The sequence below is a fragment of the Phoenix dactylifera genome, chromosome 17, assembly GCF_009389715.1.
Source record: "Phoenix dactylifera cultivar Barhee BC4 chromosome 17, palm_55x_up_171113_PBpolish2nd_filt_p, whole genome shotgun sequence".
Lineage (NCBI taxonomy): Eukaryota > Viridiplantae > Streptophyta > Magnoliopsida > Arecales > Arecaceae > Phoenix > Phoenix dactylifera.
In genome coordinates this window covers 12457587-12472827 of record NC_052408.1, presented here as the reverse complement: position 1 = coordinate 12472827, position 15241 = coordinate 12457587, and the positions used below count along the sequence as shown (strand labels likewise).

General features: G+C 38.8%; 2 protein-coding genes across 4 annotated transcripts in view; both read left to right on the top strand.

The window, feature by feature from the left end:
- The first annotated feature begins 595 nt into the window (after nucleotides 1–595).
- LOC103717961 (nudix hydrolase 23, chloroplastic-like) lies at nucleotides 596–7458 on the top strand. Of its 2 annotated transcripts, none has more exons than XR_605759.4 (7): nucleotides 596–1056; nucleotides 1620–1751; nucleotides 3227–3303; nucleotides 5749–5884; nucleotides 5990–6130; nucleotides 6472–6599; nucleotides 6975–7458. XR_605759.4 is itself a non-coding variant. In XM_008806553.4 (7 exons), exons 1-7 carry the CDS (start codon nucleotides 805–807, stop codon nucleotides 7033–7035), a joined length of 858 nt encoding a protein of 285 aa, XP_008804775.2. In that variant the 5' UTR covers nucleotides 598–804; the 3' UTR covers nucleotides 7036–7455. The 2 variants fall into 2 exon arrangements, 1 of the variants encoding a protein (XP_008804775.2); XM_008806553.4 differs by lacking the exon at nucleotides 6472–6599 and adding an exon at nucleotides 6366–6424 and having other exon boundaries at nucleotides 598–1056; nucleotides 6975–7455.
- Nucleotides 7459–9433: 1975 nt separating this feature from the next.
- LOC103717969 (metal tolerance protein C2) overlaps nucleotides 9434–15241 on the top strand; it is a 10074-nt gene continuing 4266 nt past the window's right edge. The window contains exons 1-4 of one of the 2 annotated variants that reach the window (XM_039115066.1): nucleotides 9434–10260; nucleotides 10396–10504; nucleotides 13445–13484; nucleotides 14935–15011. In XM_039115066.1, the coding sequence (XP_038970994.1) occupies nucleotides 9744–10260; nucleotides 10396–10504; nucleotides 13445–13484; nucleotides 14935–15011 (743 nt within the window). In that variant the 5' untranslated portion in view covers nucleotides 9434–9743. The remainder of the gene's footprint in view (nucleotides 10261–10395; nucleotides 10505–13444; nucleotides 13485–14934; nucleotides 15012–15241) is intronic. The other variant, XM_008806567.3, reaches the window with a different exon arrangement.

Genomic DNA, 15241 nt, shown 5'->3' with positions numbered 1-15241 from the left:
CCCCAAATATGAGTTAGCTCTCGAGAGAGCTCTCTCAATTGCTTCATTTTTCCCCCCTCAACTTCCACTATTAAACATGAGTTTATTCCTGAGCTTGCATGGGCTTCCAAAAGCATTTATAGTGTACTTGTCTCGAGGTCCCAATTATTTCATATGGTAAAAAAAAATTAGGTGTCCATAAGAAACTCCTGTTTATATTCTACCTCACATTCAATAGAATCCAATGCAGTCACAGGTTTCATCGTTCCCATAGCTTCTCCATTAATGGTTAGGCCTGAACTCTGCAATGGAGCTTCCGGCAAAAAATTTTAGTTGGACTTCCAACCGATCTAGTTCAATAAAAAAAGAAAGAGTATATATTAAGTAATTTTTGTTATTAAGCAAGTAAGAGATGAAACTTAAAATTACTAAGAGGAATTAATGAATTCTTGTTTAATTCCTGCTAGTAATTTAAGTGCCGTCTCTGGTTTGCTTACCTCATGCTGACTAACCCATCGAGAAATTCTTACATCATAGCTTAAACACGAACTCAACCTACTTTACCCCTTATCCGTTCCATTGAACTACACGCAATCTCTCCCTTCCAAGTTCCATCCGGCGAGACGCACCGAATTGAATCCATCAAACAGACGGCCAGGGTTTCCCGATCCGTCCGTCAGCGCGTCTCGACCACCGGGGGCACCTTCCAGCCACCAATTCTGTTGGCGATGTGTCCGAAGCGCGACCTCAACCACCGCCGCATCGCTCCCTCCTCGAGCTACTCCTACCGAGCCTCCGAGTTATAATCTTCTTCTCCCCCGAATCATGCTCAGATCCCTCCACCTCCTTGTCGGATTTGGGGTCGTCTCTCCGTTCCTCCTCCAATGCAAGACTCGTAGCCTCGCCGCCCTCCCCACGATCGCCGCCCTCTCCAACCCCCGAGGACTCTCCTCCACTCTCCCGATCGCTCGCTCTCGATCCGGTGCCTGTTTCAGGGCCTTTCGGATGTCTTCCCGTGATTCGGAGACAAGCTCCGCCGCCGATGTGGCCTCCGGGCAGGCGGTGGCGCCGCCCGTGGTGAGTCCTGTGGACTTTCCTCGTGCTATTGGGTGGAAGTGTGTCCGTTCCTTGATCTTTTTTATTGTTTCTTCTTCTTTTATGGATCGATGTCCGGTTTCAACTTTGAGGGATTTAGGGAGGAGGGATTGGTGGGATTTTGCCTTATTTACTGAGAATTTGGATTTTTGGATTGTCGAGCTTTCCTATGGAAATAAGGGAAGAGGGTTACTGAAGAACTGTGGATAAAATAGTTGGATGAATTGATTTTGTGCTCGCATGCAAAGTCTACCTGCTAATCTGTCGGAGTATGTGGTATTTTGAACGCCGCTGATTTGTTGCTTGGTTTTGTGGTTGTTATAGTAGTTAATCCTGTGTTGAAACGTTGCTTAAGTTTTGGATTTATTGTTAATTTGATATTTATGAAGGAAGAAGGAGAAAATGGATTTGGTTTTAGTCAAATTTTGTGGAGAAGTCTGTTTATGGTGCATTGCTCAATTCTGAAGTTTAAAAGATGTGATCTGTGTTTTCTGAATTTTGGTTCTTGGCCAGATTTGTGATCTTTATATATGCAATCACTGTAGGTATATAAGTCCAAAGTTAGCTTCTGTCAGGCTTGTGGGAACCCAACTAAGCAAATTATACCGGATGGGGAAGAAAAGATCAGAGCAGTTTGCACGGTCTGTGGGAGAGTCCACTATGAAAACCCAAAAATGGTACGACTTGTGAGCTTTAAGCTTTTGGTATATGCTGATGCTATTTCTTGTATGAGCCTTGGAAATGAAAGGTTTTATTATATTATGCTTTTACTTGGTGTTCTAAGTGCTAGTGGAGCAGTAATGCTGGTGATTTTTCTGTGGTGTGCTTGTTAAGATCATATTTTTGACACCTGCAATTTGTCCGTTGGCTGAATATTTTTTTTGATTGGTTTGCTGGATCTAGTTCACAATTTCCTAAGTTTCCCAGTTCTTTGTTTCTTGATCTTTTGTGTAATTATGATAATGACCATTTCAAGCGAGTGTGATATATGGCTTTAATGGTCTAACTCCAGCCTGGCAATTTAATGTTCAGGCAGATCTGAAATAAAGTACTATGTCCCATTGATTCCTATGTACTTTGTCTGCTATTTCATGGATCTTCAAGTTAGGTCCTTGTATCAATCATTATCACATTCTGATTCTTATTTATATAAAAAAAATTATCAGTTCTCATATTCTAATCATTTAACTTTTCTTAGTGTTCTGTCTTAAGTGATAAAAGTTAGAAAAAGTGCGTTGAACTATATCTTCATATAAGCATTTGTCTCTGGTGATATTATCCAGTATAATTTGATCATCAATATGTCTTCTTTTAAATTTTTCATGTTAGACCTCAAACATAATACATTATAATTCTATGCTCTAGAAATAAGGGACAAGTCGAAGTTATTACATATGTAGTGGAGAGTTTCAGATTCTGTTGTTTTGGGTGGGAGTCAGATGGGATCTAGCAGGCCCCTACTGCCCCAGCTTTAGTTTTTTGATAAATCATGTGGTCTTGGGCTGTCCAGAACCCTCGGAAAATCAATTTCATGCATGTAAGGTTCAAATAGCTGAGTTTAGCAGGTTAATTAGTACATAGATGGATAGAAGCTAAGCACTAAAGCAAAATATCTGCTTTAAAATATACATCTAATCTTATGTTACATTCATCTTAGACCTCTATGATCTCATTCTGAACATAAGCTAATGCAGTCTCATCCAGAAATGTGTATTGCTTCCATCCAGAACAACATAATGCTCGAATAGCTGGATTTTGCTTGATAATCGTCGGGTTGCTATTCAACTCTCTCTATGTGCACATATTGTAGTGGTATAGCATGCTTCTCACACATGACAGTAAGATCGATGTTTTGCCTATGATACTACTTCATACCCTGAATGATTGGAAGAGATCTATGGCTCCATATCCAAGCTGGTTCAATGTACATGGATCCTTATCAAATTCAGTAAGATTGACGTTCAGGATGAAGTCAATATGATCATCCAACCTACGTTCTATGTTTTGAGAATGTATGGTTATTTGTAACCACTGTGAGCATCAAAGCTTGTCTCAACTACGTGGGTTAAAAAGTAGAGTTAATATTAATCATAATGAAAAGTTGTATTTTTTCGGATTACATCTATATTCACTCTGGGGTTCAATACTGCAGGTTGTTGGTTGCTTAGTGGAACATGATGACAAGGTTTTGCTATGCAAACGCAAAATTGAGCCGTCTTATGGACTCTGGTGCTTATCTGTTCCTTTCCCTTCACCTTAGTTATTCGAATACTTGGTTCCTTTTCTCTTCTTTAACGATTGACGATGGTGATAGAAATCTGATGAGGCAAGTGGCTGATTTTGCCTTATCTGGTTCTCTTTATGTGGTTATAAGTCATGATTATTGGTTTCACCTAAACTTATTCATCCCAGTTGAATTTATGTGCATCTGTTTTTTAAACTATACCAATGGATTATCAGAATTTGAAACTTGGGATGATACAGATGCTGTAAAACTAGTTTTCAGTTGATGTACATAAGATATATGGATAAGTGCACATGTATATTGATTTACTGTTTCTTATTTGTGTTATAAATGAGTTACTAAAGCTGACACCTTATGATAAGAAGTTTAGTCATGTTGTAATAGTGCATGGAGTAGATAGGGTGCAGAAATACTCTTGGAATATGATGATTTCGTGGTGTAAGTTTATCATATTAAATATCAATAAAAGATATGTCAAGCATTCAAGATATAGAACATCTTAGTCTTGATTTATCAGAGAGGTGTTGAACAATCAAGGCTGGAACATTATATACCATGTATTTTTCTCAAAAAAACGTTGTGTACCATATATAGTATGTGATTAATATGCTTAATGAGATAATATTTTCTAGAACAAAGCAACTTTTAACACCTGTGGATCCAATTCTTGATTTTCTGAGTGATGTTAATGTGGTACTCTTTCTACTATGAATTAAACCTGACATATTGATTGCAAGAAATCTTTCTTATCCATATTTGTGTTCCTTCTCAGAGTATTGCTCTCGGCTTAAGGTACGATATAAAAAAACAGAGAAGGAGATTATATACAAGGAAAATATCTCTATTGCATAGTCTCTTTATCATACATCGGAGGTCTGTCAATTGAAAACTATTTTCCTTGTGGCTTTTAAAAGCAAGAATTAGTGTGGTTGTAGGGCACTTCTGTGGTCCATGCTACTGGAGATTAACATGGATAATTTTTCTTTTAATACAATTTAGAGTTTACATGAACTCCCTCCTATCATAAGTGGGTGGAGACACATAACACAGAATTCCTTTCATGGCCCAACCAAACACATCAAAAACATTGGTTGTCTGCGCATAACAAGATGATCAAGAGAGTTGTCTACTTTTATATTGTGTCAATAAAATTAGCTAATCAGTGTCTTCAGTATAAAGCTAAAATTGTCAACTTTGGCTCCATATACATAGATGTGATGAGAGATGGTGTTCCTGAAGGATCATTTCTGCATGTTATTTTGCATCTTGATTAGAATAAAAGGACATGACTGAGGGGTTCATGTCACCAAAGGTGAACCCTTGTAAGGGATTAGTTCTCTTTAGCAGCCTCTAACAGCAGCAGACATTAGTAGACTCCCATCCCCTTGTTAATCCTCTTGCATATAGATGTAGGCTGTTCTGTCAGTCTAGCTAATTTTCATGCTTCCACCCCTATCCTTAGTGCCCTATTATTGCTTTTACTTCAGTTATGGTGCCTCTTGCCTGGGACATCAACAAGCACTAGGTGCCCCTGGATAGTTAAATTACTTAACATACTTTGAGAAACAACCTGAATGTTGCTTGGATCTCTAAAGGTAAATTCACAGTGGAAGCTTTGACAACACACATTTCGAAAATGAGATGTGCAGGTGCATGCACTAGGATTAAACCTTGTATGTGCAGGTTGAGTAAGAGTGTAAGTTAGGCCTATGCTGCTGAAAAATCAGGTATCATAATGATGGTCTAGGGAGTAGGGACTGCAAGATTTTGATGATTATGATCTACTGAGCTATACCTGTAAGAGTTTGTAGAGATATAGTCTATCATGTTTAAGAGCTTTTTGGTATCCATAGCCAAATTTTCCAGTGTTCTTTGGGATCAGCAATCTAATTTTGTAGTGCAGGTTGATGAAAAGATGTAGCCTACGTCTCGATCTATATCTTCTAGCAGTTGTTTTTACAAGTCTGAGAAAATAATGATTCTCAATATGGCCATTGCAATTTATGTCTTAAAAAACAAACTCTTCTTTATTCCTTGCACAGAATATCATCAATACATGAAACCTTAATTCTGAAGTTAGCACCTTCATTTTATTTAACTTCCGTCAGGTTGTTTGTTTTTTCAGTTCCTTGAAGAATCATTATTGTACCTTTTGGAAGTTCTATATATAGTTGAATGTCTTCTCTGTGTAATAAGGACCCTCTAAGCAGGCTTGAACAATCTGTTAAATTTTTCAGTCCGTCTATTTAATAGAAATGTGTCAGATGAGAGCAAACTTCTTATGATAACCAAGTTGCTGTTCCTAGTATCTCATGTTCCTTTTAGATACTGACATTCATTTCTGTCTCATAGCTATGCCTATCAATTTCATCATGTTAAATTCTCTGAAATACATCTTCGAGCTGCTATATATAATCTCATATCTTCAGGACTCTTCCTGCTGGTTATTTGGAAATTGGGGAGTCAGCTGCAGAAGGAGCATGCAGGGAAACCTTGGAAGAAGCATGTGCTGAAGTGGAAGTACTTTCACCATTTGCTCAGTTAGATATTCCTCGAATTGGCCAAGTGAGATAACCTGATTTTACTGGAAACCTGTTTTGCATATTCATAGTCGCTATGCGCTTTGTCATGAAGCTTCTAATGTGTTTTTCACTCTCATATGCAGTACAGAGTTACATCATTTTCCGAGCAAGACTAAAGACACCCCATTTTTCACCAGGCCCTGAGTCATTGGAATGTGCACTTTTTGCGTTGGATGACATACCATTTGATTCCCTAGCATTTTCATCAATCATTGTCACCTTAAAGATTGTATTCCCTTCCTCTTTCTTGGCCAGACATCCTTATTTTTTTTTCCTTTTCTGTTTTTATGTCTTTTATGCTTATGGTAGAATTGTAGGGTTGGTTAGATTTCTGTAATTTTTATGCAACTGCAAGCCTGTAGTTGGGATGGTATTGTTAAGACTGGCTAGTTTTTTATGCTACCATCTAGCGCCATCCAATAATATTATTGATCACTTTTGATTCCTGTATTCTGTGGTGGCAGTACATTCAAGATAAAAAGGCTGGAAACCCCAAGTTTCATTACTGTACCATAAATAAAAGGTCAGCCTTCGTTCTTACATCATTTCTTTTTTTTTTTGTGACCTCAGTTTCGTACTCCTTTGAAGTCTGATGGACTATAAACGATCATAAAAGGAAAGAGCTGGTTAGACACAAACTCAAGTGCATATCCTGACACATGCTAACACCCAAGGAACTTCTGCTAAAGACTTTTTAGGTAAAAAATTATGAGGTTGTGAGTTCATAGAAAGAATGCCAGAGATAATTGCGACATCTACAAAAGTAGCACTGTGGTTTGAATCATATTACAAAGAATTTCATCACATATTTTTAATTTTTCGGAGCCTTCCGTTTTATTATATCCTCATTATATCTTACCTGCAAATGCTAGTGCTTGCTTAAGTTTTAGTAAAATGAAGATGCTTATTTAGTATATCTATTACTGTTTCTCATCCCAATTCAAGATATATACGAATTTTTACTATTTTGTGATCTGTTGAGTGTGAAAACAAATGGTGGATGTGACCTAAACACTGTTCATATCCTTACAATCAATCAGTTAAATTTCTGAGAAATCTTCTTTGCTTGACAGACCGGGAGCGAGCCCATCTGACCCCCTTGGTTTTGATGTGGACCACCATTTGCATTCATGAACATGGTGCATTCCTTTTGAATCATAGTCAGCTATTGGGATAATGACGAAAGATTGGTACTGATGATTTGCTCAGCGGAAGATATCATAATTGCTTCTCAATCAAGATTGAGGTAGCTGGGCTGAAGCTTCTGTCATCGTGGCCATCTGAATAGTGCCAGGTATTTGGTACTGAATGGAAGCACATGTTTTCTTTTAGATTAGGTTTTATGAAATGTTTTTCGTGTATGCAGTGAAGGATGGTACTATCTCTTTTACTTGTTCAAAACACTTGAAGTTACATCATTATTTTCATTTTGTGAATCTTTGGTGTTAAATATGGAGATGTTAAACAAAGTCTTTGTGGGAGATGGTTTTTAGTTAGGCTGCTGGATTATTTTCTGTAGGTATTTTTTATCAATTATGCTATTTTTTATATCTATAACAATACCTGACGGATCTTTAATTGTTGCATTTACATACTTATCACGTTTGGAAGATTGTCCATCTAGTCTTGCTTGAAATGAGCCAGAAAATTCACCCTTGCAATGGGGGAAAGCAGTGATTCCTCTCTCGCTCACAAAATTGTACAGCTCCGATGTTCTTGAATCCTGGGAGAGGGAGTTTTGGAATTTTTCTTTGGACGTGCTCGCCAATTGCCAGAAAGGAGCCTCTTGATGATGAACTCTGAAATCGTAGGCTTTGCTTTGACAATTCTCTATGCAGTCTTATGTATTGTACTTTGTCTCCATGGAGATCTTTGCTAAGGCTTGCTGTGATTAAGTGTAACATGGGGAAGCAAGCTTCGACGACAACAAATATTATTACGACAAAGCCAAGCCTTGCTCATTCTTACATGATTCCAACAGCCACATCACAAATACCCTAGCATCAGTCTCAAGCCTATGATCTCGATGACAGATCATCAAACCCAACTCGAGCCGAGGACGTGCATGAAGAGATTACTAAACCCTGAGTGGGGTTGACAGAGTTAAGATGTGCATGTATATGTCAATTCAACCATGACTAATTTCATATTTCCAGAGCAACACTAATCTTGACTCGGTTAATTTCCAGAGGCTTGCTCCATAAGCAATATGACCGCGTCCATATATAGTTATATGCCAAGCAACCACAACAAGTTTCATATTTCCAAAGCAACACTAACAATAACCGGTTTATTTCCAGACTCTACAAGCAATATGACCACTTCTTACAGGTACAATTCAAGCCAAAACGCCTCGTCCAGCAAAAGCATTGGAACTTTTTGAAATGAATACTAGTAGGGCTAGTCTCCACCCACCATCCTATACCTACTCTCCCTCAGGGTCTCGGACAGACCGAGCCATTGCTTGCAGATCTGGGAAAATTAATCTTTTGAGGATTGAAGGAGAAAGCCACCAGCTAGCTAAGAATCGCTAGGGACATTATACCTCGAGACAGGCCAACATGGTGCAATCTCCTAATGTAATCATCAAACATTGCCTCAAGGCCCTCAACACTTCTTCTACAAGAAGAACGAAGAGAGAGGGAAAAAAAAAGAATGAAAAGAAAGTATCCAACTAAGCCGTCCAAGGCTTGCCAATTTTTTGCTCTCATCTTGTCGTCCTTCAGCTCAAGCTCATTCGCCTCGTCATGTTACAGATTGCGAGACAGTAACGGACGCCAGGAAGCAATATCTTTCTCTCGGGCATTTCGTCGAGCCTATGCCGTGCTTCACTAGCCTGCTTCTGCCCGCGGAACGCAAGGAGGACAGCGGCGAGGCGGGAGAGTTCGCCGGAGATCCAGCAACCGCCGGAATACAAAGATGGTAAGCGGACGGCCGCACACACGAGCGCAAGTTGCTGGCCGTATGCGTGGATACGGATCGTCTCACCAGCCAGTTCCCTCCCCGCGTGGAAGCCTCTATCTCCCGATATATCTCTAAAGTGCGTGTGCCCGCATGTGTAATTCTATGTTGCTGTTTTTCCACATGGACATTTTATGCCAGTGCGCATCAAATTACTTTTCCGCAGATGAATCTCCCGTGTGGAACTCCGCATATTGCTTTTGTATGCGGATTTACTTCCACATAGTTCTGCTATGCGCTCGTCCGTACACGGATGCATCGCCCCGCTGCCTTATATTGGTTGTTACATGTCCGCATATGTGTTGTTATGCGGACATTTGTTTTAGATATCGGCATTTCTATGCATTCGTCCGCAGATTACGTTGCGATGCAGAAATCGTGCTCTCTTCACCAGAGACAAATCTATGGACCGAAGAACATGACAGCGCCTGCGTGGTTGTCTATTCGCCACTCGATCAAGATCAGGTGGTTGTGGTCCCGTACGAAAGATGGGTGGATTCGGGGTTTTTGCCTTCAAAATAATCTATTGAGCCCTCGGTCACCCTCCCCCGTCACATGGATCACCGGAACCAACGGTGATGTGACTCTCGGCGACTGGAATTAGATGGGAAAAAAATAAAAGGCCAATGATCGGTTGATCAGTTGCCAAGATGAAGCACACCGATCGGTTGATCATGATTCGACTTATTACATGACCTTCTCTCCTCTCTCTCTTCTTTCTTCTCCCTCTTCAGTTCTGGTTCTTTGCTCCCAATCTCGATAACCTTCGTGCTCTCCCACATCGGAATTCTCGATCAATCTTCTTGGATTCTCCACTGATGCCGATCTCTATTAGATTGGTTTCGCTCAAGAGCTAGGGTTTGTTAGGTTTCTGGATCCAGATGGAGGACCAGGCGGCTTCCCGCGAATCCCTCGGCGTTGAATCAGCCACCAAGTTTCCTCCTCCGAGGAGCTCGTCCTCCGGCCACCGGATCCCCGAAGGAGAGCCGCCTCAGCGCCAGTGGAGTGGGGACTACGGCCTCAGCGCCGGGGATCGGAGGTTCGCCTTCTCTCGCCAGCCATCCTTCCGCCAATCGTTCCAGCGGAGCCAATCCGACCCCCAGACGCCGGTTTCGTTCCAGAGGAACCACTCGTTCCGGCCGTATCTCTCCCGGAGTGATTCCAATATCAGTATTCCGCCATGGGAGATCGATGGCTATGGTGTAGGCTACTCCAAGTTCTCTTTGCAAGGGGACGGAAAAGGAGATCAGAAGCTCACAGCGCTTCAGGTGATGTTGTCTTTGGTTCGGGTGATAAGGTCGGGGAATCGACCGATGAAGCGGCTGGCTTTGATGATATCGCTCAATGTAGCGTATTCAACCGCAGAATTGTTGATTGGCATTCTTACGGGCCGTGTAGGTCAGTATGTTGCTTAAGCATCTAATTCAGTGGAGTCTCAAAATTAACTGTTCATTATTCGGATGAACAGTTAATTTTGATTCACATTTATATATTCTCATGTTATCGCTCTACAATTTGATTGCTTTGTTTCAGGTTTGGTATCTGATGCCTTCCATTTGACATTTGGTTGTGGCCTCTTAACATTTTCATTATTTGCCATGGCTGCATCTCGTAGGAAACCTGATGAGGTCTATACTTATGGGTTAGTTTTTAATTCCTTCATGAAGATTTACATTATTTTATTAAATGTTGTAATATTTGAAGTTTGGTCTTTCTAATTATTTATTTATATCAATTATTAATTTGATATGTTGAGGTAGAACTCAGGTAATTGTTGAACACTTCTTGTGTAATTTTAGCTGTTGCAGAGCCTTGCAGTCTAAAATTACTTTTTTTAAATTGTGATTTTTCGGTTGTTCAGATCTCCACCAATTATTGGATCGAAAATGATGTAATTTTTTGAATTGAAATCTACATTGGATCAGTGTGGTGAAAAGTTCGCACGAAGCAAAATTTAAGCTACTAATCATCCAATTTATCAACATGTTATGTGACAACTAGTACATTGGATTTAGAAAGTTTGAAGGTATTTTCCCAAAATCTGGGTCGGTTTATGCAATAATAAGATGATGCTATGTGATTGACTTTTACAGCTGTGAATACTAAACAAGGATTTGGCTAAATAGTCCAGATACCAAACCCTATGATTTGTTGAGTTTGGTTAGAAAATGTAATTTTTATGGAAGTTTTTAGATTGGGTTCGATGCAAATTAAATTATCATGATAGGACCCATGAAAACTGAAGAAAAGGAGAGCATCGTTATAACCTTGGACGAGCAAAAATAAGCTAGAATTACGTAATAACTCTAAAATGCTAAGTGTTCCTTTAACATGTAGCTCAAGGATTTGGCCACCTTGATGAAACAATTATTATTATCCGTCACTGTGAACTCCTTAGTCAAAGTCTGGTCCTTTCAATAGAACAGAAAAATCAAATAAATTGTGAAAAAAATGCAAGACATAGGATATACATGTTTCATTTGGAAACATTGATGAAACTTATGCCGTGCCTCCTCATTGATAGTCTAGATCTTTTCTCTATACCATAGTGATCAAGATTTTGGACCTCTACTTAGTTTTAGGTCCTGGAGAGATGTATCATTTAAGGTAGCTAAGGCTTCTATTCTCTGTAATATTAGCAGAAAAAGATGGTTCTTGTCCTTTTTTTCTTTTTTCAAGAACTAGATTATCACTGGTAGTGATAGTTATACACAAGCTCTTCATGAAGAAATCCTATCAGTATTTGTACAAGCTGTTTTATGTATGCCATAGTTTGCCAACTACTTCCAGCATGATGGGAATCTGATGCAGCCGCAGGTTTAGGTCTGCAGAAAAATCAATTTGTAGGTTCTTGAGAATGGATTTTTAGGGTTTCATGCAGATCTCTGGTTGCTATTCATGAATTTCAACAAGCAATGTAATCCAACTGAGCACCAAAAATACTAAAATTAGGGTTTCCTAGGTCCCAAGCACAGTAGGAAGAAGGATTAGAGTTTTAATTGCTATTCTGGATTTATTTGCATGCAGAGTTTCAGCAGTAGGAAGCAATAAACATGAAATAGATACTCAATAATGTCGAATCTACCAATAGATTGATGTTCAAACAGTTTTTGCACAAAATCTGGATATTAGCTAAATATGTACAGCACTCATGGTGGGAAATCCAGCAAAATTAAAGCCAAATGGTATAGTAAACAAGCAAAGAATGTAAAGAAGTAGTGACAAAAGAGAGGGAAAAGTGAGAAGCAAGAGAGACAAAAAAGCACCTGGAAGCCTGACAAACAAGGTTTGCTGTACCGATTGGTGTTGTACCATATCGGATGTACTATACTATACCAGTATCTAATTGGTATGTAGTTTTGTATTGTACTAACAATCGGTATGTGTCGCCGTCTCATACCGTACCCCGTACTGACACTATAATAGCATGGTATTAGGGGGGCCGGGTACCGAAACGGCGAACCTTGCCAAGGAAGAAGAAGCCATTATTTTATTTCAAATGTCCAAAACTAATAAAATGTTTTATATCTGTCCCTTTATATAAAACCCTAAAACATCTACTGTTCACTTTCCTAAAACTACCATTAGCCCCAGTTACTTCTTGTGTTAGTTTTTTGATATAGTAACTGTGAACACTGAACCGTGATGCCTATACTAATTTGTGCGACAGCACAATAAAGGGGTTGATGCCACTTAATAATGTAAGTTAAGCCCATCTGACAATCTAAAGTTCTAAACAGCTCAAAGATGTTTCAATCTTGGACATAGACTTATTAAGAGCCATCAGAAATAAAAATTAAAGAGAAATAAAAGCGAAAATATGGGAAATTATAATATTATATTAAATGTAGTCTCGATATCATCCATCTTCTTCAATGCATTAAAATCTGACAACTCTTTTTATGGAAAATCTGGCACTATTTTTGATTCCATTGTGAAATGATTGATTTTTGCTAATGTACCAAACTAAAGCTTCCATCCTCTAGATGGTTGCCTATATATCGGAAGCTAAGATTTTGCCCCCACTGCTGATGGTATATAATCTTTGGCTCTTGTCTCTTGATGCTAGTGTTACCATAATGCCTCCTGCCAGTGGTCCCCTTTTGCACCTCTGACGTGCCAACTAGCCCACTATCTGATGACTTAACTTGTTTGTTCTATGGCTGATGGTAATAGTCAATTTAGCAAAAGACAATTGAGTTCCATTTTTGCTCAGACTCTGCCCTTGAGTAAATTTGTAGTTGGCAATGATACACCCAGCTCCTCATAGATGATAACTTGGCCATCCTTGGGCGAGTAGATTATGGCAACTGGGACTCTGATAAGTGCTTGGATTTAGCTCCAGCATATCCACCTTCAGCCCTAAAACTTTCAACAAGAATGTAGCTGACCTTGATAGCAATATTGTTTCTATAACTGAAGCTGGTCTTTCCTGTGCTAGCATATAACTTACTTCCCCTTCTTTGAGTCCAGTTGTGCCCATAATTGTTTTTTTCTTCCTGAAAAATATAACTTCATTCATTGTCATATTTTGTAGGATCCAAGCATCTAACATTTATGATTTTTTCCTCATAATGTTCAGGTACAAAAGGTTAGAAGTATTATCTGCTTTTACAAATGCTGTAAGTACTTCTACTTTGCTGTATGGTGATAGTAACGTTTGGATTATATAATCGATCATGCAACAGCATGTTATTTAATCCATTGGCTATTCTATTTTGCAATCATCAATCTTAAGATCACTTCATCAGTGGATATCTAAGTATAATTACTGTTTTATTCTTTGAACTTGCAAATCTTGCTATGCTTGCTAATTTATTTAGGGCAGATTCGTAGGCTTGATTTAGCACTTTTAATTATGATGAAAAGGTATCTTTGGCTGTAGTTAAATTTTGTTGCCCAACAGTTCAGATCGTACTATGCCTATCTTGGATTTCATCTGATCAATAAAGTGAAACATTTTGTTATATGTGGTTGTTATTCGACGCAAGTGCTGCTCAGATGAACCAAGGTATGGGAAAGCTATAGGACAGCTGATGTGGCCAAAATTATACCATCACCAGTTTGGCCCACAAAACAACTTGAATACAGGGAGGTAAGAGAGATGAGATCCCATAAGTTTTGCCCTCTAAATAGGTGTACACTGCACTTATTACATGCAAGATTAAATAAGTGTCAAGTGTAACAGGGAAATGAACATCTAAGAAGGGTCAGCTCCAAAAAAGATCTAATGGTATGAGTTACTACACAGAGTGCTCGAGATTTTTAGGAGCATGTTTTCACAAAGAAAATAGATTGAAAGATCTACATATTCTTAGTACTTTTTGTCATGTAGACTGGAAGATCCACATCTTGTAATTCATCTAGAATTTATTTTTAGTTCACTGGGATCCATCCGACTAAAGAAAGAAGTGTTCAAGCATGTTTTTCCTCTTTTGTGGAGAAAAAATATTTTGGTTAAGAAGAAATAATAATTTTCTGGTGATGTCGGTAAGGACTTTGTCAATTGATCCCCTCCAACCCTCATCAACAGCCACCCCCCCCCCCCCCCCTCCCCCCTGCTTTCTTTATTTTTCCTCTACTTCACCTTCCATGAGGGGAGGAAGAATTCATATAAGAAAACATCAGGACACAGTTAGGTGCCTCTTAATTCTTTAGATAAAGTGGCATTTCTCTTGAAATTTAATTTCATGTCATGATTTTGACAGCTTTTTATGTATCTGCTTTCAAACTTTTGACATCTTTCCTCATTTTCTTCTCTTACTCTGCAGATCTGTCATCAGTTCTATCATGATTTTGATTTAGTGTTAAATCTCATATAATTTTGCTTTTTTTATGTCAAAGTCTGAAGTGTGTAAAATCCCTCTTGGTGTTCAACTAATTCATTTTGTTCAGAACTGGTCAAAACATGAAAAATTTATAACTTCCATTTGTTATTAGTGGAAATTAATTTGAAACTAGTTTTTTTGTCATAACTTTGCTGTTATGGCGCTCTTAATACTTCTTTTCATATGCATATGCTCCATCAGTGCTAACACATGACCATGCTGCTGTGATTGTCTTTGTAGACAGCTGTTTCTTCTTTTTATGTCATTTTCATTAGCAGTGGAAGCACTACATGCATTTATCCAAGATGAATCTGAGCACAAGTAAGATGTATTTCAGATAAGCATTATGTACTTTGTTTTTGCTTTGATGGTTCAATCAGTTTCTGTACCTAACAATTGTAGACTTTCTTTTTTTTCATATACCCGGTAAAACATGAGAACTAACCATTGTATCTGGTCTATGATAGTGAGTTTTTAAAAAATGGGAAAACATATAGGTTATCTGCCCCGCGTTGTATCATTAAGCCACAACTTAATGCACATGCTCGATA